We start from the raw sequence: 24,404 nt of genomic DNA on the forward strand, positions 1-24,404 counted from the left end.
CATACCCTATTCGCAATCATTACAATAATTAGTGGTGGTCTGAAACCATCTCGGTTAATTTGATTGCAGTATTGGTTTTATCAGTTTCACGTTACTACGGTGATCAATAGGGGATGTAAAAAACAGTCTTTACGGTGGACTTTAGCGGACATTACTTACAAAGTAAACATTATATATTGTGAAGGAATGTTAATTTAAAATTTCTATACGATGAAAACGAGATGTTTTTACATTAAAATATACAAGCTGATGATTGATTAATGTCTAGACTATATACTAATGTCTAGACTATATACTAATGTCTAGACTAATACTAATGTCTAGACTATATACTAATGTCTAGACTATATACTAATGTCTAGACTATATACTAATGTCTAGACTATATACTAGTGTCTAGACTATATACTAGTGTCTAGACTATATACTAATGTCTAGACTATATTATACTAATGTCTAAGACTAGAAGAAACCTCGTGAGATTATGGTTTAATAGATTAAAAATCAGAAGTAAACATTAAGACAAAATGAAAAATAAATCAAACAGAATAAAACATTGAATAAATCATAATAGATTAATTAAAAGACTTACAATATTAATAAATATCATCTGCTGCCTTCATGTTTAATATTGAGAGTTTATAACGATATTTAGTTATTTAGAGAAAGTTTATTGTCCTCACTTGACCACCGTATATCATTAACCTCTAGTCCTCGACAAACTGTCATACCACTGATATTCCAATATCATATAAATCAAACATTTATCATTTACCCATTACCATAGAATAACTACGAAAGTCTGTGAGATCTGCGAGGATGGAAGCAGGAGAAGGTGGGAACATGTTGTATATGGAATAATCTAGAATATCTGACAAATCAGATTTTGATTTCGCTTGTTAATTTCTTTTTGTGACTTTTCCTCTGATCGACTGCAACTGAAATAGCTACTGTAATGGAACTGTTTCGATCTCTGTCAGTCGCTGCCAGAGTAAATTACGTTCTTCATGTGACCTTGACCTTCGTAAACAGGAAGTAATCCATCTTGAATTCCCTCGTGGATTATAGAATTTCAATGTATAAGTGAATAATCGTGATTAATGTTGTCTGTGAAAAGAAAATGTTTATCTGATTTTTAGGCTAACATTGACAAATATTGATACATTGCTGAAAGGTTTTTAATTTTCTAAATTGATAATGATGTTAATCATGAAGATTGAAGACTAATATGAAGATGACGACGACGATAATGATGATGACGATTATGATAACAATGTGACGACGATGATGACGATTATGATGATGATACTGACAACCACGTTGACGATGAGACGACGACGTTGATGTCGATGATGACGATGATGATGATGATGGCGATGTGACGTCGACGTTGACGATGATGACGACCATAGAAACTGTTTGTCGTTCTTAACATAAAGATTCATTAGACGTGTTTCCTACAGATGACGACAATCATGACGAGGATGAAGATGATAATTTATCTAAAAAATTTCCTAGAAATCCATTTAGGTTTAAACAGAAAGCTTGTTTCAGTTTCGCGAATTTTTAATCAAAGAACGGAAATAACCAGGGTGGTTCCAACAGGTTTAAAAAGTTTCCGTACTTTATTAATCAGGGAGGTAATGGTACTCGCCAGGTAGATGAGTAGCTATTTTGAGTAAAAGCGTAGTTAATGAGGTAGATTATTATAATATAAATAAGTATTGATGGTCTATCTATGTTTTTATTAACAAGTCGCCGTGATATATCAGACTGATTTCCTGTTATAATAATAACCAGTATTCCACCTTCTAACTCACTGTTAACTACAGACATTCCATCTAACTCACTGTTAACTACAGACATTCCATCTAACTCACTGTTAACTACAGACATTCCATCTAACTCACTGTTAACTACAGACATTCCTTCTAACTCACTATTAACTACAGACACTCCATCTAACTCACTGTTAACTACAGACATTCCTTCTAACTCACTGTTAACTACAGACATTCCTTCTAACTCACTGTTAACTACAGACATTGCATCTAACTCACTGTTAACAACAGACATTCCATCTAACTTACTGTTAACTACAGACATTGCATCTAACTCACTGTTAACTACAGACACTCCTTCTAACTCACTGTTAACTACAGACATTCCATCTAACTCACTGTTAACTACAGACATTGCATCTAACTCACTGTTAACAACAGACATTCCATCTAACTCACTGTTAACTACAGACATTGCATCTAACTCACTGTTAACTACAGACATTGCATCTAACCCACTGTTAACTACAGACATTCCATCTAACTCACTGTTAACTACAGACATTCCATCTAACTCACTGTTAACTACAGACATTCCATCTAACTCACTGTTAACTACAGACATTCCATCTAACTCACTGTTAACTACAGACATTCCATCTAACTCACTGTTAACTACAGACACTCCTTCTAACTCACTGTTAACTACAGACATTCCTTCTAACTCACTGTTAACTACAGACATTCCATCTAACTCACTGTTAACTACAGACATTCCATCTAACTCACTGTTAACTACAGACATTGCATCTAACTCACTGTTAACTACAGACATTCCATCTAACTCACTGTTAACTACAGACATTCCATCTAACTCACTGTTAACTACAGACATTCCTTCTAACTCACTGTTAACTACAGACATTCCATCTAACTCACTGTTAACTACAGACATTCCATCTAACTCACTGTTAACTACAGACATTCCATCTAACTCACTGTTAACTACAGACATTCCATCTAACTCACTGTTAACTACAGACATTCCATTTAACTCACTGTTAACTACAGACATTCCTTCTAACTCACTGTTAACTACAGACACTCCTTCTAACTCACTGTTAACTACAGACATTGCATCTAACTCACTGTTAACTACAGACATTCCATCTAACTCACTGTTAACTACAGACATTCCATTGAACTCACTGTTAACTACAGACATTCCATCTAACTCACTGTTAACTACAGACATTCCATCTAACTCACTGTTAACTACAGACACTCCTTCTAACTCACTGTTAACTACAGACATTCCATCTAACTCACTGTTAACTACAGACATTCCATCTAACTCACTGTTAACTACAGACATTCCATCTAACTCACTGTTAACTACAGACATTCCATCTAACTCACTGTTAACTACAGACATTCCATTCTAACTCACTGTTAACTACAGACATTCCTTCTAACTCACTGTTAACTACAGACATTCCGAGGTCGTTAATATACTGAGGATTTTATTTCGTCTCATGTTCATTTATTGGCCTTGAGCTCATTTCATACTGCTGACGTATATCAGATACACAATCCTCATCAGGACAGCTAGTTTGCTACATATTAGCTTATTGACTTGGGATCTCAAGCTACTGACATGTGTTTCAGATAAACAATCTTCACCAGGACAGTTATTTCATATGGTAGTATTCTCTCACACCCTGTATCTTTAAATAAGTACAATAAGGTACAGAACAATATATTTTTTTTTAACTCATTTCATTAACCCTATAAACTATATAGAGTAAAAACTTTTAGTAAGACCATTAGTCATTAGGTCATTACGGTAAATGGTATTTATTGATGTGAACTGGAGAACAAAGACTATTGTCTGATTTTCTATTAACCAGTCTGACAACTGTCAATTAGAACATAAGAAGATAATAGATGACACTTTAGGAAAATAACCAGAAGAAGAAAATTGTTAATTGTTCAATCAAGGAAAGGGTATCAACAGAGAAAAGACAAAAACACCTTCAAACTAGGTCTTATACCTTGACTGCAATAGCCACCTTTCTTGTATCACTGATGTTTGCAGTTGAAGCGATTTGATTGGATTGATAAAAGGCTCTTATTGACTGTATTCGCTGGCGTATGGTCCAATCAAATCGGTGCTCGGTACAAGAAAGGTTGAATGTAGTCAAGGTGTAAGAAGAAGTTCGTAATAGCTAGACATTATGAAGATATAGGAAGAAAAGGACTGAGAATAATGAAGTGTATATTATCATCTATTATTAATATACAGTGGACAATATTTATTACCAGTCGAGGTTAACATATAGATATTTAATAACTTTAATAACTAAGAAAGAGTTATATCAATAATTCACACAGTCCGAGTTAAACACAAATTAAAAACTACATTCTACAATGACTAGACACACACCGGAGAGAATGTAATTAAGATAGTTGAGAATAGAGGAGAGCTATGGTTATTCTCGTTCTATGAGGGTTTTTAAGGTTTCTATCATAGACTGTCCAGTACACATTCTATAAATATAGTCACCAGTAGAAAACAGACTTGATGTACTTTAATAAATCAGTCAGATAGATATCTGCCTAAAAGCTAGTCTGAGTTATTTTAGATGAAGATGAAGACTATATCAGAGATTCTGGAAGAGTCAGACCTTTCTGTCAACAGCAATACAAGATAAGTCATCTGAATATTACCATCTTCACAATGTCTAGCTATTACGACCTTCGTACTTATACTTTGACTGCAATAGCCATCTTACTTGTATCATGGAATGCAGCGATTTGATTGGATTGTACGCCAGCGAATACAGTCAATCATAGCCCTCAACAGACATTATCGCTAAGTGATTACAGGCTTTCTGTGAAGGACTCTGGTTGGCTGTATTCGCCAAGATACAATCCAATCAAATCGCTACATTTACAAACTTCCATGATACAAGAAAGTTGACTATTGTAGTCAAGGTATGAGACGAAGTTCGTATTAGTTTGACATTGTGAAGATATCTGAGTAAGTCTGTTTAATGATCGCCAAGATGAAGGCTATTACTAGAAACATGACGACTGGTCAAATTAAACCGTCCAGTAGGGGAGAGATACCGGTATTTTCATGTCTTAATTAACTTTGACTAAGTATTTTCAGTAACTTTATCAGTTAATTCTTCCCAGTACGGAACTGTTCAACTTGGACTCAGTTTCAACCGAGTTAACATAATTAAGATATAATCTGGTCGGTTTGGTTTCAGTTTCAGTGGGAATCTCGAGAGATATTTAAAGTGATTTTAGAGTATCTGAAGATAAGTTACTAATTTAATAATCTAATTTAAAAACAATATGATTTGAACGACATTTAGAATCGGAGAGTACACGATAAACAAGAGAATATATAATAGTATAACAATTACAAAACGTTTTAACACAATTTACACGTGTCAGCATCAGGTGGAATGAAATATATAGCAGGTGGAGGAGGGGGTGGGGGGTATTAAAACAATAGAATAGAACAGATATTTAGATGAAACAATCAAGGTTCCTGATTCTATAAGACAATTCCTGTCGGCTACCGATCTGGGTAATTGCTACTCAGTCAGTCACAGATATTACTGACAGACAAGCGGGGAAAGTATGGACACTGATATAAAATTTTACTTGCCCTAGATAGTTAAAATATAATTCTAGAAAAGAACGGACGGACAACTGATAACTTATTCAGTCATTCCAAGTTATGGTGAGAAATTATAACTGTGTCGTGTCGAACTTCTATTATCTTTGATATAAATAATACAAAGAACTCCACATACAACGTCTATTATCTTTTATATAGAAATAAGATTATTTAAACAGGGGTTCCCAGTTACAACTTCTATTAACGACTGAACATCACTTAAATCTTCTCAAAATTTCAATATATAGTAATAATAACTCTAGGCATTTAAAAATCGTACCTTAAAACAGTCCAGTCAAAGGCTTTTCTAGACGAAAGAGTTTTTACTATATTATTATCAGAAATATATCATTAGTTAAGAAGTCATCAATATATCATTACCAAATATGGTCATTGAAAACAGAAAAATAATCGTCTGCAATTATTTCCCGCGTAGACAAATTGTAACGTTTTAAAGAGTTCATTGAGAGTTTTGGGTACTCAGTCAGTGAGATAAAATAATAGAGTAGAATCGACGGTTTATCACCAATTTACTCAAGTTTAGACATTTCATTTCATATAATAGATTTTTTCACGCCAAGTCTGTTATCTTAATAATACAAATATCTAATAACCTGGGATAGTACATTGTTATTGATATAACCTGGGATGGTACATTGTTATTGATATAAACTGGTGGATGGTACATTGTTATTGATATAACCTGGGATGGTACATTGTTATTGATATAAACTGGGATGGTACATTGTTATTGATATAAAATGGGGATGGTACATTGTTATTGATATAAACTGGGGATGGTTTATTGTTATTGATATAAACTGGGGATGGTTTATTGTTATTGATATAAACTGGGGATGGTACATTGTTATTGATATAAACTGGGGATGGTACATTGTTATTGATATAACCTGGGATGGTACATTGTTATTGATATAAACTGGGGATGGTACATTGTTGTTGATATAACCTGGGGATGGTACATTGTTATTGATATAAACTGGGGATGGTACATTGTTATTGATATAAACTGGGGATGGTACATTGTTATTGATATAACCTGGGGATGGTACATTGTTATTGATATAACCTGGGGATGGTTCATTGTTATTGATATAACCTGGGATGGTACATTGTTATTGATATAACCTGGGGATGGTACATTGTTATTGATATAACCTGGGATGGTACATTGTTATTGATATAATCTGGGACGGTACATTGTTATTGATATAAACTGGGGATGGTTCATTGTTATTGATATAAACTGGGGATGGTACATTGTTATTGATATAACCTGGGGATGGTTCATTGTTATTGATATAAACTGGGGATGGTTCATTGTTATTGATATAAACTGGGGATGGTACATTGTTATTGATATAAACTGGTGGATGGTACATTGTTATTGATATAAACTGGGGATGGTACATTGTTATTGATATAACCTGGGATGGTACATTGTTATTGATATAAACTGGTGGATGGTACATTGTTATTGATATAAACTGGGGATGGTACATTGTTATTGATATAACCTGGGGATGGTACATTGTTATTGATATAACCTGGGATGGTACATTGTTATTGATATAAACTGGGGATGGTACATTGTTATTGATATACTATCAAGATTATTCAAGCTATAAATTTATTTCGGGGTTATGAATCTAGAACTTCAGCACTTTTCCATTTTTTAGAACTTGACATCAAACACAACAATTATAAAATCTAAGAGAAGTTTCTATGTTTTTTATGTCATATTAAAAGAAGTATTGATGCTATCATTATTTTTTCGTCAGTACAATTAGTGAAATGAAGTGTAGACAAAATGTCGTCCATGTAATATTGATATTTTTTCCTCCTTTATTTCTTTTCAAACTTCCGGGCTTCAAAATAGTCTGCAATCTGAGACAATAGAAGATTAAAAAAATCAAACATGATTTTAGAATTCCATTAGACATTTTTCTCTCTTTTTAAAAAATCGTCAATGTTTTCAAAACAAACAAACAAGGAAATTCACATACCGNGGACATTGTCAAAGCTGATTATAAAATGTATTTTTCATGTAAATAATTTACAGTTCTAGAGACGCCTATGTACATTTCCTGTAGTGTGGGGTGGGGGATAGACTGGTAGAGACAGTGTGGGGTGGGGGTGGACGGGGAGAGACTGTGTGGGGTGGGGGTGGACGGGGAGAGACAGTGTGGGGTGGGGTTGGACTGGTAGAGACACTGTGGGGTGGGGGATAGACTGGTAGAGACAGTGTGGGCTATGGGTGGACGGGGAGAGACAGTGTGGGGTGGAGCTTTGGCCAAAATAACGACTACGATAACGATCTACCTCTCAACCCAACGCAAACAATCGTACACGTAACAGAACTTGCGACAACGGTAATCATCTAACTCTCGGCGCAACGCAAACGATCGGCATAGGACAGTAATCATGTAACAGTAACGCAATGAAAATGTCCTTGTAATGTTTTTGTTTTTATTAGAACAATTTCTGACTTGTCAAATTTGATTGGTAATTGAAAAAGAGGAAATATTAGTGAGTAGGCGGAGAATAACACAAAGAGAAAGTCAAATTATAAGACATGTTGTCAATATTTTGTAATTGGTTAAAAATATCAGAGTTAAAATCAACTTGTTTTTCTCTCCCTACAATCTCTACATAGATCACATTCTATTTTCTTTCTACAAATCACTTTTCATTTTTATTACAGCATCTCTATTGACTTATCTAGCCAAGTTATCCCCAGGTCCCGTGTTTCTCAGAGTGTCTCAGGGTGTCCCAGGGTGTCCCAGGGTGTGTATGTTAAGATCCCTCGACAGTTAGAAATCAAAACAGAGAATACTGCATGGCGTTGCCAGTCTTCAATAAATATTCCACACAGTGCAGAAAGGTAGAGCGTTAACCTCCATTTAATTATAATTATATTTCAAGTTATTTAAGTCGACCTTATCGATATCTAGACAGTAGAATATATTATATGATAATGTTTGTGGTTTAGAATTAAATATCATGTAAATTTTACAGTAAAATAAAATATTAAATTCTCTTTCTCTCTAGAATCTAGTTTGATTCAATAATAACTTGATATCAATATAAAACTAGCCGAGACTCGATCTTTAAAATTTCTTCCTCGATTAACACATTTAAAGTTTGATAAAAAAATCAAAGGTATTGAATAATATCAAACAGTGTAATAGATAACTAGGTGTCTCAGTTTGTTTATTAAACTTGAATTAAACCTTACAAGGATTTTACCTATCAATTTCCCTGGATTTAAACTTAGTTAAACTTGGCTTAAACCTGATTACAACATGAAATAAACTTGGATTTGACATGGCTTAACTTGGATTAAAAGTGAAATTAAAATAAATAAACTTTGAGTGAACATGGATTAACCTACCAAGGAAACAAGCAATGTATTTTTATAAGTAAAGATCTATTTTGATAAATATTAGTATATAAAGACTATCTAGAATCTATATAAAATACAGTAAGACAGTCAAATCACCGCCAGGGGAAATCAGACTGTGATATGAGGGCAGATGATGAGTTGAGATAAAGAATTTGGCTATGTATATGCTCGGGGTATTCGCTAGCATACAATCCAATCAAACTCTGTGATACAAGAAAGGTGACTACTACAGTCAAGGTATATGACTAAGTTTGTAATAGCTGTGAAGATAATAGTACATGAGTAATAACTATATGAGATGTTATTAAAGATGGTAGAACTAGATAAAACTAGTCAATGGATTGTCCAACATCAGATATTAATGATAAATTGGTTTCAGTCAAACAGTACTGACTGATAAATCGAACAGTTACTGATCGTATAATTTAATTTAAACTAGTGATATATAGAGTAGAATAGGAATAGATCTAAACCATGTAAAATATAATCAGTGAGCGAATTAACTATAGACATATTAGATACAAAAACAAATTCCCTGAAAAACTTTTTTTTATTAAAATGTCGTTGTTTGGGTCCTGTTTGACCATATGTTCTTTCACTATATATATTGAGACTGTTTAGACGTGTAACTCGTAAAGTAGACGTACAAAACGAGATTTTCTAAACTTGCCTTCCCTCGCCACGACAAAACACATTTCATCCCTTTTCGCCTTCTTGTGGATCATAAATATCTAACCGGATTTCGAAATTCATACCATCATGTAAAACATGTTAATTCTGACAACAAAACTGACATCTGAGATCCGACATATTTAATCTGCCTGTATTTTACAACAGAAAAAATTTAATAATTTTACTTGATTCGTGCTCCAAGCGTTTTCTTGGTTGAAAAAGACTGTAAATTTAATAACGAAAAATATCAAAATTTCAAACATTCTGGTGTAAAAAGGTCGACTGAAATTCAATTTAATTTTCTAGAGAAATTAACTGAACGAGATTATAACTTAACAAATAAAAAACAAAAAGCAGTCAGAAGACCAGTAAAAATAACTGACGGTATCGATAAAAACAGAAGCGAGTTGTACCTTGAGGGTATCGTCAGTATAATATTCTGTTTGTAACTTGGTGAAGGTCATCAAATTATTTACGTTGATGAAGAAACGTTTTGTACTCAGCAGGGGTCGTCAGTACAATCAAATTCTTTTGGAGACCATAGAGAATCGACATTTTACTGGAACGCTGTCAGTTTTGAAGGCCGCTTAAAATAAAACTGTACTGGACTGTAAACGCTGTAACATTTAATTGTAGTAGAACCTCAGACGTCTATCAGAGAATTACAATCTCTTTAATATCTACCTTAGCGGTGGCGTTTCTCGAAAAAATTAGTTGAAGGGGAGGGAGGGGGGTGTTGAGGGAGAATCGCCACTGTAGGCCTAACTTAGTTTTAAAAAAATACACAAGAAGATAAACTTTAGTCTATAAGAATAAATAATCCTCAATATTGTCAACTGGTCGACTTCTGACATTAAACTTTTACCTACAGGTTGATTACTAATTAAATACAAAATAAACAATACTGGAAATGTGGACTCTCTGAAAGAGATGTGGAGTTGATAAACGTAAATACCAGATAAACATTATTAACTATGTGAACTCTCTAAAAGGAATATAAAACTGACATGCTCTAGTATAGATCTTAAAAGATATTTATAATAGAGAAAGAAAATCTAAAATAGAAAAGTATTATTGGAATGAGATTGGGATTTTATTTTTCATGAACTTGATTTTAAATTAAGACTCGAGTTTGATTGAAACGTGTTTTATCAGAATATAGTTCAAACTATTAATAAGTGTTTAATATTCTAGTCGCGATCTGACGGAGAAATGATGGCCAGGTTTTTAACGAAATAAAATATGAAATTTGATTTGATCTATGAAAGAAAACACTCGAGACTGCATCGATATCTTCTCTCAAACTAAAAATAAAGTTAATTAAATTCTAAACTTCAGTTGCAGTCGAGTTGCCTATCAAGATAGAATTTAAGACGACAGAATTCTAAAATGGCTGTATTTTTCTCAATTTGTGGATAAATTTTGTCTACATGATTTATATTATGGTATCACAAGATTGTAGAGAAAACAATAAATTTCCTTTTTTTACTAACATGATTTTTGTCGACGTACTCTTAAACCTCTTTCCTTTTAACTTGGTCTCAATGGAAGTAGTCCGAAACATCTGACTCTATTCTAGAGCTATATTCTAATAGCTATCAGAGGCTGGAAAAGAGAGAGAGGTTTCGGACTACCAAGGAAATAAAGATCAATGAAATTTTCAGCAACAATTAGAATGATATCGTATATTTAGGCTGGATAAGGTAAAATAATTGGTCACGTACGTAGATTCGTGGAGTTCAACAACACAAAGACAGAATGGTATCAGGTGTTACAGTGTATCACTAATTAAAATTCCAACTAATTAATCAATATAATTACTGGAGGAAATAATCACATCATCAAGGTTAGGGTTAATTACTGTTTTCAACAATTCAGAGAGACAATATATAAAATCTAACCATCCGAACTACAAAACAAAAATTAAATTTGATTGGTTTTTGTTCATAAATCTGACAAGTTTCGATTGTATAAGTATGGTGTTTCGGTTTCATAAGAAAAGTTACTGTTTACACCAGCATACATAATTGATGTCTTTTATATAGACAGTAATATCTATCCCTGAAACCATGTCTACATCAACTTGAGAAGAACAGGATGGATTGCAGGGTGGATACGGCTTTTTAACATTATTCGTAATTAGACAGAACAAAGGCTGAAAATTACTGTAACACAGATCGACTTTTTTCTGGTGTTTTTAACTCAGTAAGAGGGACAAGGGACATGTTACTGAATCTCGGAAGAGGAGAGTCTTTTTTATTCAATCTTTGTCCAACTTCCAAGTTTTAGTTTAATCTGCCATAACAAACAATTCAACTATCACAAGCACTTACTTTAATAAATTTAAACGGGAATTTAAGATTTTCTTAGAATTTCTCAGAGCTGTTATAGAATATACTCTCCTATAGAGATGTGTTAAACTTACAAACTTCTATGGATATACTCCCCAAAAACAACATCTTAAATATTAAACAATATAAACTCACCGTTATCCAGAATTGAGTGTAGTTCCTTGTTAAACCATTGTTATATAAACTAAAATAAATACACAAAGTTAAAACAGGGTTAGTTTCTAGATACATAGATTAAACACAAAATAACAACAGTTTGTGAGATTTTGAACACTTGTATTACCAGTGAACGATACTCACGACTTCAATCAACCGTAACACTTACCACATTTACACACAGAAATTAACTGTGAACTTTAGCGTTAATCTGATCCCAACAGCTTTATATAAGTATCATTATAATCTACGTCCACTGCCCGTGCTTTCGTAATGTTATCAATAAACATGCACTTGTTCTCGTACACTTTTTAATTTCTCTTAAATCTCTTTAAAATGTATAAACTGATACTTTCAAAGCAGTAAGTGTTTGCTGTTTGTAAGTTTGTAAACTCGGTGTTCCATTCTCCTTCATAGTAAACCATTAATCTGTTCACGAACATCAAAGTAACGAAACCCTGAGTTTTGTAAGTTTGTAAAAAGTAGATGAAAGCGTTACTGTAAGCTTGAACGACCAATCAACAAAGACTAATATGATATCTATTCAGCCTAGCAGGGCCGATATCGATCCGGTCACGTGATCGAGAGGATTCCGATAGTCTGCAAGGAAAATAATTCTATGGAATCCTGAAACTGAGAGTGTTTTATGGAACTTGTCTGATAAGATGGATATAGAGATTAATCTATTACTTACCAGACTGAATGTAAAATATTCTAAATTATTAAGATTAGACTTGCCCAACCTCCAGTATAAACCTACATCTCTAATCTCTTTAAAACCTATCACTCACTTTCCCCTCAAATATCAACATAACCACATGTGTTGCATAACAATGTTGGAGGACGTTCTGATTCTCTGAAAGCCATTTTCATTAACCAATTAGGTACAATGTATTAGAACGTACAACTCCATACATTTCATCAATACAAATGAATTTTTAAATATGTAAAATGATTGCTATATTGTTATTTACTCCCCGGTTCTGTATATATTGTATATAACTATGATGAATTGTATATTTGAATTTTTATTATTGTAAAATGTATTGTCTGATGATTCAAATGACTCAAAGAACTTGACTTGACTTGACTTGACATTTCGCTCTCTGAATAGGATGTTAAGTTGATAAACCTAAATACCAAATGAACATTATTAGTTACGTAAACTCTCTGAAAGTGAACTCTATGAATTGTCAAGGGGATACTAATAGACAATGACATGGCTTTCTCTGTCTCTTTAGAAACGTCCAGAAACAGACAGGGAACGACGAGTTCAAATCCTCAGTCATACAGTATGAGCAGGTGTTTGTGAATATCTATCTGTTAATACAATAAGTAATATTGAAATAGAGTGATAAGTGACGAGTCTAACTGATAATAATATAATAATCTGTCAATTCTGACTATTATCACCTGTAGTTTTATACTGTCTTAAATCAAAATATCCAGTTAAAATTAATACCACATTGTCAGAGAATATAGAATATTTCTTCCAACAGGTTTTGAATTACTGTGGAAATATGATCAAAAATCATAGCGCATTTGCTACGGACTGGTTGAACCAAGTTTATAGGTCCCCACCTCCAATGGGTCACCCACCCCCAGAAAAAATGCAGAAGAACGTATTGTTAAAAAAACATTCCAGGAGTAGGCAGCTCAACTCACTTAAGTCAAGTTAAACTACTGTTAATCGGGAACTATCTGCGAACATGATCCGACATTTTTCATTGACTCGATCAGACTTTTACTAGTGGGTTCTGTATGTAAATACCACTGGTTCGAAATAATTTTCCTCATTGCGCAATGTAAGGTGCTACAACTTAATGTTTCATCTTTTTACCACCGAGAATATAAACTTACTGCCGAACAGTTTAATGCTGTCAGCGATATCCTTGGCATGAAACCAAATCAAAACAATATTGTTCTTATCTCAGTCTATAAAAATAGGGGGAGGTGGACTATATATCTTGTTTTCTGTGTGACTACACTATAAGACGAGCACGTTAAAGATCTCTCAACAAAAGAGTATTCAAGTACCTCTGAGCCGAAGAAAGTTTTACCAATTGCACACTAAATGGTCTTGTCGGTCTCCATTAGTCCAATCAGGTACAGAAAAATAGAAATCAAAACAACATTAATTTCATTTGTAAAAAGGAAAACAAAAGCTATCTCTATAGAAGATTGAAATTGTTGAACAGGGAATTCAGAATGAAGACCTTTCCTCGATTTTTACAATTTTCTATCTAAACTAGATTTAATATGATTTTTATACAGAATTATTGAAAACAGATTCACAGTTAGTCTGAAACTACATGCTGTAAGCATTATTGACAGATGTCGGCCAGCAAGTGTAGAGCGTTTTATCTGATTTATTTTACAAACGACATCATGTATAAATAGACTAGAACATCAGAAGCCAAGAAAGAGAGTCAACATATTTTCCAGATCCACACTGAACTCAGTTCCAGGTCCACACTGAACTCAGTTCCAGGTCCACACTGAACTCAGTTCCAGATCCACACTGAACTCAGTTCCAGATCCACACTGAACTCAGTTCCAGATCCACACTGAACTCAGTTCCAGGTCCACACTGAACTCAGTTCCAGGTCCACACTAACTCAGTTCCAGGTCCACACTGAACTCAGTTCCAGATCCACACTGGGGTGGGAATATGTCCCGAGGAAATCATTGTCAAAATAAGCTATCAGAGACCAGATAAGGCTCATTATGTTCAAGAAGTAGGTAATAAAGGACCTCTGTCTACAAGATAATATAAGTTATAAAGTTCGGACTAACAGTTGATAATGTCTCCTGTGTAAACCACAAAGATTTGATGTGATTTTGTTTATCGACGAGTTCCTATAATGGACAATAAATTCGCCTCTTTAATTTCAAATTACAACAACAGTGAATAAAGTGGTTCTTCATCAAAACTTGGAGTCGCAATTAAACCGAAAACTATCTCGAAATATCTCAAAACCTAATAATACTCGAGTTGTACGACGTTATACGTTTTAGTTGTAAGCTTACATGTAAATAAAATCTAGATTTTAAGAAAATACAGTAATCTGATTGGATACTAACATTACGTTCAAAAATGATTTTAGTGTTTGTCTAATCAGAAGACTGGAACGATAAAATCACCTTAGGTTAAAATTTTGTTAAAATTCCGAGATGAAAACGAATGATTCTTAAAAATATAAATCCAGAAAATAAGAAAATACATCTGATGGAATGTAATGTCGTTATCTTCAACACTATAAATAGATCAATTTATATACAACCATCAGATGCAGGACATTGTCATGTGACAGAAAATCGAAAGTAGAGATGATGGATGAGAAATAGAATTACAATAGGGAATGAATATTGATGTGTATGAAGACTTCATCCTCGTTATCTTATTTCAGACCATACTGAGGTTACAATCTCAACCCAGATTCTCTTAACTAACACCTGATTGGTTGAAATAATGACCTGAACAATACTGACCAATAACAGTGTTTGAATTTCCAGGGTATGGGTATGGGTGTTGTCCTAGACCATTGTTTTAATGACTCTCCTCCTCTACTTTCTATTAGTAAGTCAACATGAACCATGTTCTATATTATTGATAGCTGGATAACGACTAAGATAAAAACACTGGTTCACTTTGACCTGTTAATATAAATAATATCAGATGTTAAAACTAGAGTCAGAATGATGGAGGAGCCACCGGAAATTTCAGCATGTTCTTTTATAATAAACAGTTCTACAGGACAAATCAATAAACAGTTCTACAGGACAAATCAATAAACAGTTCTACAGGACAAATCAATAAACAGTTCTACAGGACAAATCAATAAACAGTTCTACAGGACAAATCAATAAACAGTTCTACAGGACAAATCAATAAACAGTTCTACAGGACAAATCAATAAACAGTTCTACAGGACAAATCAATGAACAGTTCTACAGGACAAATCAATAAACAGTTCTACAGGACAAATCAATAAACAGTTCTACAGGACAAATCAATAAACAGTTCTACAGGACAAATCAATGAAAAGTTCAAAATCGTTCAAATCTTACAAGAGTTCAAAGACTCCATTTTACAACACTCTGAATAGCCTGAGGATTTAAAACCTTTTCAATCTGCTTTCAAACTTTCAATAGAGTATTTTATTAATTTTCTTAATGAGTACACACGTTTTACTATCATGTCTTTCGTTAAAGATGAAAAAAGATTGTACAGACAACCTCGGTGAGAATCTCTCCCTTGGCAGCCATTGAAGTTTTCAAATGGTCTCAAATTACGATGGAAAGACAAGATGAAGAATTTAATTTCTAATGATACAGTCTTAGAACATGATTCTCATATAATTTTCTCAAGAAGTTGACTCAATTCAGACAGAAATACTAACAAGGGTCAAGAAAGTCCCAATTTTCTTAGAAAAAGACATTCCAAGCAGCTCCCTTGAGGCGTCTACCCGCCATTTTGTATGATGTTGCTAGGCATAAATCTTAGTTGAGTAATTTGATTCTAAAAGACACGAGAGATTTCGTGTGGGTTTTTTTTACTATTTTTTCTAATATAATAAATATTATGAGGTGATAATTATTTCAAAAATAAAATATGGAAAATACTAGCTAATATCATATAGAATATTCACATTTACTAGCCTATAAGACAAGATATCATGTTATAACTAATAATAAAATACTAGCTAAAATCATATAGAATATTCACATTTACTAGCCTATAAGACAAGATATCATGTTATAACTTATAATAAAATACTAGCTAAAATCATATAGAATATTCACATTTACTAGCCTATAAGACAAGATATCATGTTATAACTTATAATAAAATACTAGCTAAAATCATATAGAATATTCACATTTACTAGCCTATAAGACAAGATATCATGTTATAACTTATAATAAAATACTAGCTAAAATCATATAGAATATTCACATTTACTAGCCTATAAGACAAGATATCATGTTATAACTAATAATAAAATACTAGCTAATATCATATAGAATATTCACATTTACTAGCCTATAAGACAAGATATCATGTTATAACTTATAATAAAATACTAGCTAAAATCATATAGAATATTCACATTTACTAGCCTATAAGACAAGATATCATGTTATAACTTATAATAAAATACTAGCTAAAATCATATAGAATATTCACATTTACTAGCCTATAAGACAAGATATCATGTTATAACTTATAATAAAATACTAGCTAATATCATATAGAATATTCACATTTACTAGCCTATAAGACAAGATATCATGTTATAACTAATAATAAAATACTAGCTAATATCATATAGAATATTCACATTTACTAGCCTATAAGACAAGATATCATGTTATAACTAATAATAAAATACTAGCTAATATCATACAGAATATTCACATTTACTAGCCTATAAGACAAGATATCATGTTATAACTTATAATAAAATACTAGCTAATATCATATAGAATATTCACATTTACTAGCCTATAAGACAAGATATCATGTTATAACTAATAATAAAATACTAGCTAATATCATACAGAATATTCACATTTACTAGCCTATAAGACAAGATATCATATCATATAGAATATTCACATTTACTAGCCTATAAGACAAGATATCATGTTATAACTAATAATAAAATACTAGCTAATATCATATAGAATATTCACATTTACTAGCCTATAAGACAAGATATCATGTTATAACTTATAATAAAATACTAGCTAATATCATATAGAATATTCACATTTACTAGCCTATAAGACAAGATATCATGTTATAACTAATAATAAAATACTAGCTAATATCATATAGAATATTCACATTTACTAGCCTATAAGACAAGATATCATGTTATAACTTATAATAAAATACTAGCTAAAATCATATAGAATATTCACATTTACTAGCCTATAAGACAAGATATCATGTTATAACGAACGATTTGTCTTACTGAAGATAAACATACAGAAATAGCCAAAATATTAACTTGAAATAAATTATTAACCCTTCGAAAATTTTCCCATATCTTTTGTTTTTAGCCACAGAACTATTTTTAGAATGTAATTTCTGGTTTTCTTAGTTACTGGCTATCTCCATCCTAACGACTATTTAGACTCTACATGACTTAAAATTAATACAAAACAATTAATACAAGTTATTTTCATTTTGTTTTCCTGGATACTCGTTATTTCTATCCTAACAACTTAAAACAAACAATTAATACGTTATATGTTCATTCCAAGAAGCTCAATTTAAACTGCAGGTTTTTGTACATGTTACTTCCAGTTTGCTTGGATTCCTACTATTTTAGTCCTATTTCTATAAATAACAACTCTATATTAATATATTCTTCCGATTGTAAAAATTAACAAGCTATGACAACAGAGAGGTGTAGTAGACATGTCACTTCCGGTTTCCTTCTAGGCTACATTAATCGTTCCGACAAGAAAATTAAGCATAAGAATAATTTTTAACTTAAAGGAAGTAAAAATATCCGAAATCTCGAATTTCTTTCCTTAAGGCTGGACATTTTGATTAAATCACGTTATTTCCATATTGAACTCTATCTTGGACAGCCTATTTCCGGTTTTAAAAGTGGAATGAAATGAATGGAATTTTTCGTCTTAGGCCTACATTTCTAATGAAGCCAGGCAGTGTGCAATAAGGGAAATATTGCCAGGACAGCGGTATTAGCCTTCTCTTTTTCGAATTCCAGCTGTCGAGTGGTATCTTGCACAGCCTGTTGGGCGGGGCCTCGGTTTAAGGAAAGGCCACCAGCCGGTTTTAATCCAGCGCTGGTATCATCCTGATAGTTGGACAGAAACGGAAGTAGTTTACAACATGCGTAGTCAGTATCTGTGTATTGTCGTAACTAACATCACTGACGTCACTGTGATCTAGTTTCAGTTCACCGACATTTTATCACCCTGCTGAGATAAAAACATACAATAATATAATATCTTTTTATCTTGTTAATAATTGTCTTAATTTTCCGCTGAAACGAAGTCAGTCTACATGGAAAATATCAAAAGAAAGTAGGCCTAACAAGGCTGCAAGCATTGTCTACCTGCCTGTAATTGAAGTTTATAATTTTAACAACTTAGGTTCTCAATGATTCTGTTAACCAGTTGTTTTTGGTTCATCATTTTGACATTAATCTATCAAAAACTATAGTAGGCTACCCACCTACAGCTAGGTCAACTAGGATTATAAGGAAAGGTGATTTTTTCCATCTCCAATACTTTAACTTGGGCCTACTGATTTATGAGCTGTGTGAAATAAAGGAATTTTTATTTGACCTCAATATTGACTAAGCTCTGCTATTTCAAAGGTAGATAATTGAAATTTAAACTTGATTCCAGAAAAGCTTGTAATAATATTTCATTCTTATTGAAGATTGGAATGAATATTTATATTACCTCTGGTCGATTTTAATGAGAGATTTCTGTTGTTTCTGTAGACAAACACAAGATATCCTATAGAACCATCAAGTAGGCCTAGACTACATACGAAATCATCGTGTTCATCTAGCTAGCCGATTACCTGGTACTATGATAGTGTGGTCAGTATTACTGGCGAACTATATTTTAAAGTGCTCTAATATGACAGATCCAGACTGGCACTTAGCTTTCATGTTTCAAAATTTCAAAGTTTATATGTCTTTCTTGTCTACTCGATCATGACATCTAAAACTCAAACTCAGCTAAAATTATAGGTACGGTATTTTTTCGTAGAATTTTACAGTTTTTTTTTTAATAACTTGACAAACTTCCGGTCTATAAATCATGGTCATTGCCCTTTCTTTGTTTCTTTGAACTGTATGATGAAATATCTCAATCAGATTCTTTTCGTTTTAACAACTGACAAAAAATGAAAAGAATATGAATAAACAACCATTGAACTGTGATTTCCGTGGAACATCAGAAAACAAACAATAAACATCCTGTTCTACACGGTATACAGTTCAACTGATGTTTACTGATTTAACTATACAGATATTACAAAATAGAAAATAGGCTGTGAACAACGGGAAGTCACGTAGTGAATATAGAGAACGCGGGGGTGAGGGGGTGGGGAGAGTACCATGGCGATGAAATAGATATTATTTATACCATATTTAATCAAAATTTATAATTTAATATTTCACAATTCATACCAACAGATCAACAATGGTTTCAGAAAGAAATATATGGATTGTTCTCAAGTGAATACAGTTAATCAGAGCCTTAGATAGAAACACTGTGAACACAAAGACATAACCTGAACAGTCTGTCTGTCGAGGACCATGATTGGCTGCATTCGCTGACGTACATTCCAATCAAATCGCTATAGCTATTGCAGTCAAGGTATAATATGAAGTTTGTAATAGCTTGAGATATGAGATTTGAACGACATATAGAAGCGAGGAGCACATATAACAAAAACACAAGACAATATTATGGAATATAACACACTTCTTTAATAAGGTTGGGCACAGAACGTTTCAACACAATATACACGTGTCGTCATCAGATGTAATTACATTATGTGCCTAACCTTATTAAAGAAGTGTGTTATATTCCATAATATTGTCTTGTGTTTTTGTTAGCATGAGTTAGACATAATATTCTACAATATCGTTCAATCCGTTTAAATATAGATTTAGTAGGAGGCGTACTTTAGAAATGTCATCAAGACTTTCAAGTTGAAATCGTAGAAGTTGGAGAAAGGTTCAATCTCAAATGACATCGAGTAAAATAAAATCATTTCAACTTGCAGAACTTCAGTAGTGTTATTTAATCCGAACAACTGTCTTAAACTTTCTTCGATTAACCAGTAATCCGAGAATAGTAACAGACAGACAAACTGGGACAGTTCTTACAACAAACTTAGAGTAAGTCGACAAATAGTTCATATTATCAAGAAGAACCACAAACAGATTAATTTATATTTTTGATATATTTAAATAGGTAAAACAGACGTTTGTGTAAATTATTTCCAAAACATGTTTGTTTTGCAATATGGTTATTGGTGAAAGACTGGATCATTCGTCTCTGGTGAAATAATAAAGAAAATAAAATGGTGTTAATAGATGTTAATTGGTTGATATGATATGAAAATTAGCGGTAAATTATTATATTTATTGAGATTACAGGGCCAGTGTGAGTTAGAGGGTCAAATATTTATATTATAGTGTAATGAAGAGTAAGCTGGTTGACATGTAACCATATTTTCATGGGGGGGTGGGGGGAGGTTAGGGTTAGGGTTAGGGCTTTCAACTCCTGATAAAAATCATACAGGTTTATTAGTCTAATTAATTATAATAAAAAACAGGTCAGTTCTTCCTAATCCAACTGACTCTTTCTTTAATATCCAACACACAGTGGCGGTGGCCACATCAAAGATCTAATTAATGGAATAATTACCTGTATCAATTAATATTATATGTTTGATATCCTAAGATTTCTCTAAAACCATCTTTATCAATTTAATACTTCCTGGCTGTGGGGCAGCCGGAGGTCCCCAGAAGCAAAAGGCTTTTATATTGGTTTGAGAAGGGGATAAAATAACTAGCAGATGTGGTTGAATAGGGAGGGGTTTAAAAAATACAAAAAAACAACTCAACCAGTATTTTAGATCATCTTTAGAGTAGAAATTACTGAACACAAAATTAAATACGACAGAAGTTTTGCCATGAAAGAAAGAGTAAAACTTGAGTGAGATGAATGAGATGAATGGTTGAAATCACTAGAGTATTGAATCACTAGAGTATTGAATCACTAGAAATAAATGTTGATTCTTTGTTAAGTTTTTTCTGAAAGTTGATTTAAACTTTGAGATATTTCAGTGACTCTTTGTAGAATTTTTTCTCGATCGTGTTCATGGAGAAATTCTCCGAAGTTTTGTTTAAATTTATCAGGATGCCATCTGATCTGTTGATCTCGAAGATATTTTCGATACATGTCACTGTTTTTATCTGGTAAATCACAAAATAACAGTTCAAATATTTCAGAGAGTTTTGATGTAAACGGCCATGGAACATCACAGAATCTTATTAATGATTTATCTCCCTTAGATTTGAATAATTTCCTGTATTTCTCCTCATATTTATATTTTGCTTCAATTTTCTCAATTTCTTTCATTTTCTTCTGTTTTTCTTCATAAATTTTTTCCAATTCTTTTCTTCTCTGCCTCAATTTTTCTTCTTTGATTTTCTGTTTCGAGTTTTCAGTCTTAGATTCATCCTGATTGGTTGAATTAGTTGATCTTCTGTAAGGATGATTTCTATTGGTTGATAATTTAGTTTTATATTCTTTATGTATTCTGTATGCCCATTGGTCATACGTTTCTTTCTCAGTTTCTTCTTGGAAATCTACAATAAAATAATGGAGATACAAAATAAAGGTGTTTTTTTCCAAAAGTTGACAGATATCATTTCTTATAAAAACTGTAAAATATAGTTGTAATAATTCACACAAATACATCTCAAGATATCATTAGAAATGATAAAATAGAACAAACCTTCATCATATTGTCCTTCATATCTACCATGAGACGACAAAAAATCTTCTTCAATTTCAGCAGTCATTTTTTCGTTCCATCTTTTATCATCATCTTCACTGTCCACATCTTCTTCACTCTCATCTTCACTATCAGACTCAGTGGAGGGAAGATTACTATCATCTACATTACAGTAGAACGTCGAGTTCTAAAATAGTAAGATAAAGGGCGGTAATAAGAATTAATTATACTAATATATATAGTTCAGACCACAATAATTTAACAATAGTAAAAATCAGTGGAGTTTTTAATAATTATTTGGAAGGAGATCAAAGTAACAGCTTACAGAATTATCATAGGAGGTTTACAGGCAAGTCTGTAATAGGATAAGAAATTTGAAAAAGTAAGGGGGTGGGGAGGGTATTCTGACACCAAGCTGCATCATTTTAAGAAAAACAAAAAAAACTTACATGTTCCTTGTGAAAGAGTTTATCTTGTAATATTTTGAGTTTATTTTTGATTTTTCTGTCTAGAGATTTAGATGATGGTTGATTATCAACTAGTGGAATCACCATTTCTTCATAAACTAGAAAATATCAAAAATTCTTAAAATTTTGTCTTCTGGACAAGTGACCTTTCTCATACTCAATAAATCCCAAGTAATAGGAAATATATCAATTATAAAGGCAGAATTATTTCAAACTGAAAACAGTAGAATTGTATTATCTAGTTTCTACCATAACTTACTTTTTAATGCTGTAGATTTTTTAGATTTGAAAGATTTTCTGATGGCCACTTCGACTGCTGTTAAACCTTTATCATTTTTAATAGTTAGATCTATCTTAGACTTCAATAAAAACCTGAAATATAGAATTATAAATTAATAATATAATATAGACAGACAAAACATCTTTTAATACAGTAAAATATAACTTGTATTCTCGTAAGTACTGGCAGTGACAACAGAATTGTTCTTATTTAGAAGAGGATTCCAACCCACAGCACCTAATCCCCTTGTAGATGAAAACTCGATTCACTACTAACTGAACTATTCCACTACTACTGCTATAAAACAGATTAAAATATGAAGCTAAAAGACAATATTTACCCTACAATTCCAAAAGCACATTTCTTCACTCCATAATGTAGGAGACTCTGTCCTTTTCCTAAAATTCTCTCATTTATATCAATCCTATGTTTGATCATCATTGATTTTAATTTCTGAGGTCTGTCATTCTCAATATATTTCTTTATTCTTTTTCCTATTTTCTTCATTTTCAATCATCTAGTTAAACTATAACACTGTACCCGGTAAAGAGAAAATTAAAAACATATATTCAACTTGATAAGCTCAGTGGGAAATCACACTGTTTTAATTTCTTTCTCTATGGAGATTTTACTAGGTCTGACTTTTTTTAGTTGAAGTGTAGGTACGTCTACCCCTCTCTGGCATTCTACTCTAGCCATTCTGGTTGGGTGCCAAGTTGACTATAACCCTTCTGGCCTAACCTCTTAGCCGCCTAGTCTCAAGCGAAAATACTAGCAATATTAATAGAATTGTTGTAGTATGTATGGTTTTAGTTTTCAAACCTTCAAATGAACAATCAAAACGCTAACATGGTATCTAAGTCTTGAGGGATTTAGTATAAAGTTAGACTGGACTGGTTGGCAAATTGCAGACACCAACAAAAAGCTTACCAAAGTAAAGTTTCTAGTTTTAGAAGATGTGTGATACTTACTAAAATAAATGTCAAGTTAGACGATTCCTCTATTAATCTATTTTTCAAGTGCTCGAGGCTTTTCTCTG

General features: G+C 32.5%; 1 protein-coding gene across 1 annotated transcript; it reads right to left on the reverse strand.

Moving 5' to 3' along the window:
* Window positions 1-21,900: 21,900 nt before the first annotated feature.
* LOTGIDRAFT_172971 (hypothetical protein) lies at window positions 21,901-23,872 on the reverse strand (the record flags this gene model as incomplete). The annotated part of the gene is made up of 5 exons (XM_009050161.1): window positions 21,901-22,469; window positions 22,619-22,805; window positions 23,068-23,183; window positions 23,345-23,457; window positions 23,706-23,872. The coding sequence occupies 5 exons, from the start codon at window positions 23,870-23,872 to the stop codon at window positions 21,901-21,903; spliced, it is 1,152 nt and encodes a 383-aa protein (XP_009048409.1).
* Window positions 23,873-24,404: the final 532 nt, after the last annotated feature.

The sequence above is a fragment of the Lottia gigantea genome, assembly GCF_000327385.1.
Source record: "Lottia gigantea unplaced genomic scaffold LOTGIsca_146, whole genome shotgun sequence".
Classification (NCBI taxonomy): Eukaryota; Metazoa; Mollusca; class Gastropoda; family Lottiidae; genus Lottia; species Lottia gigantea.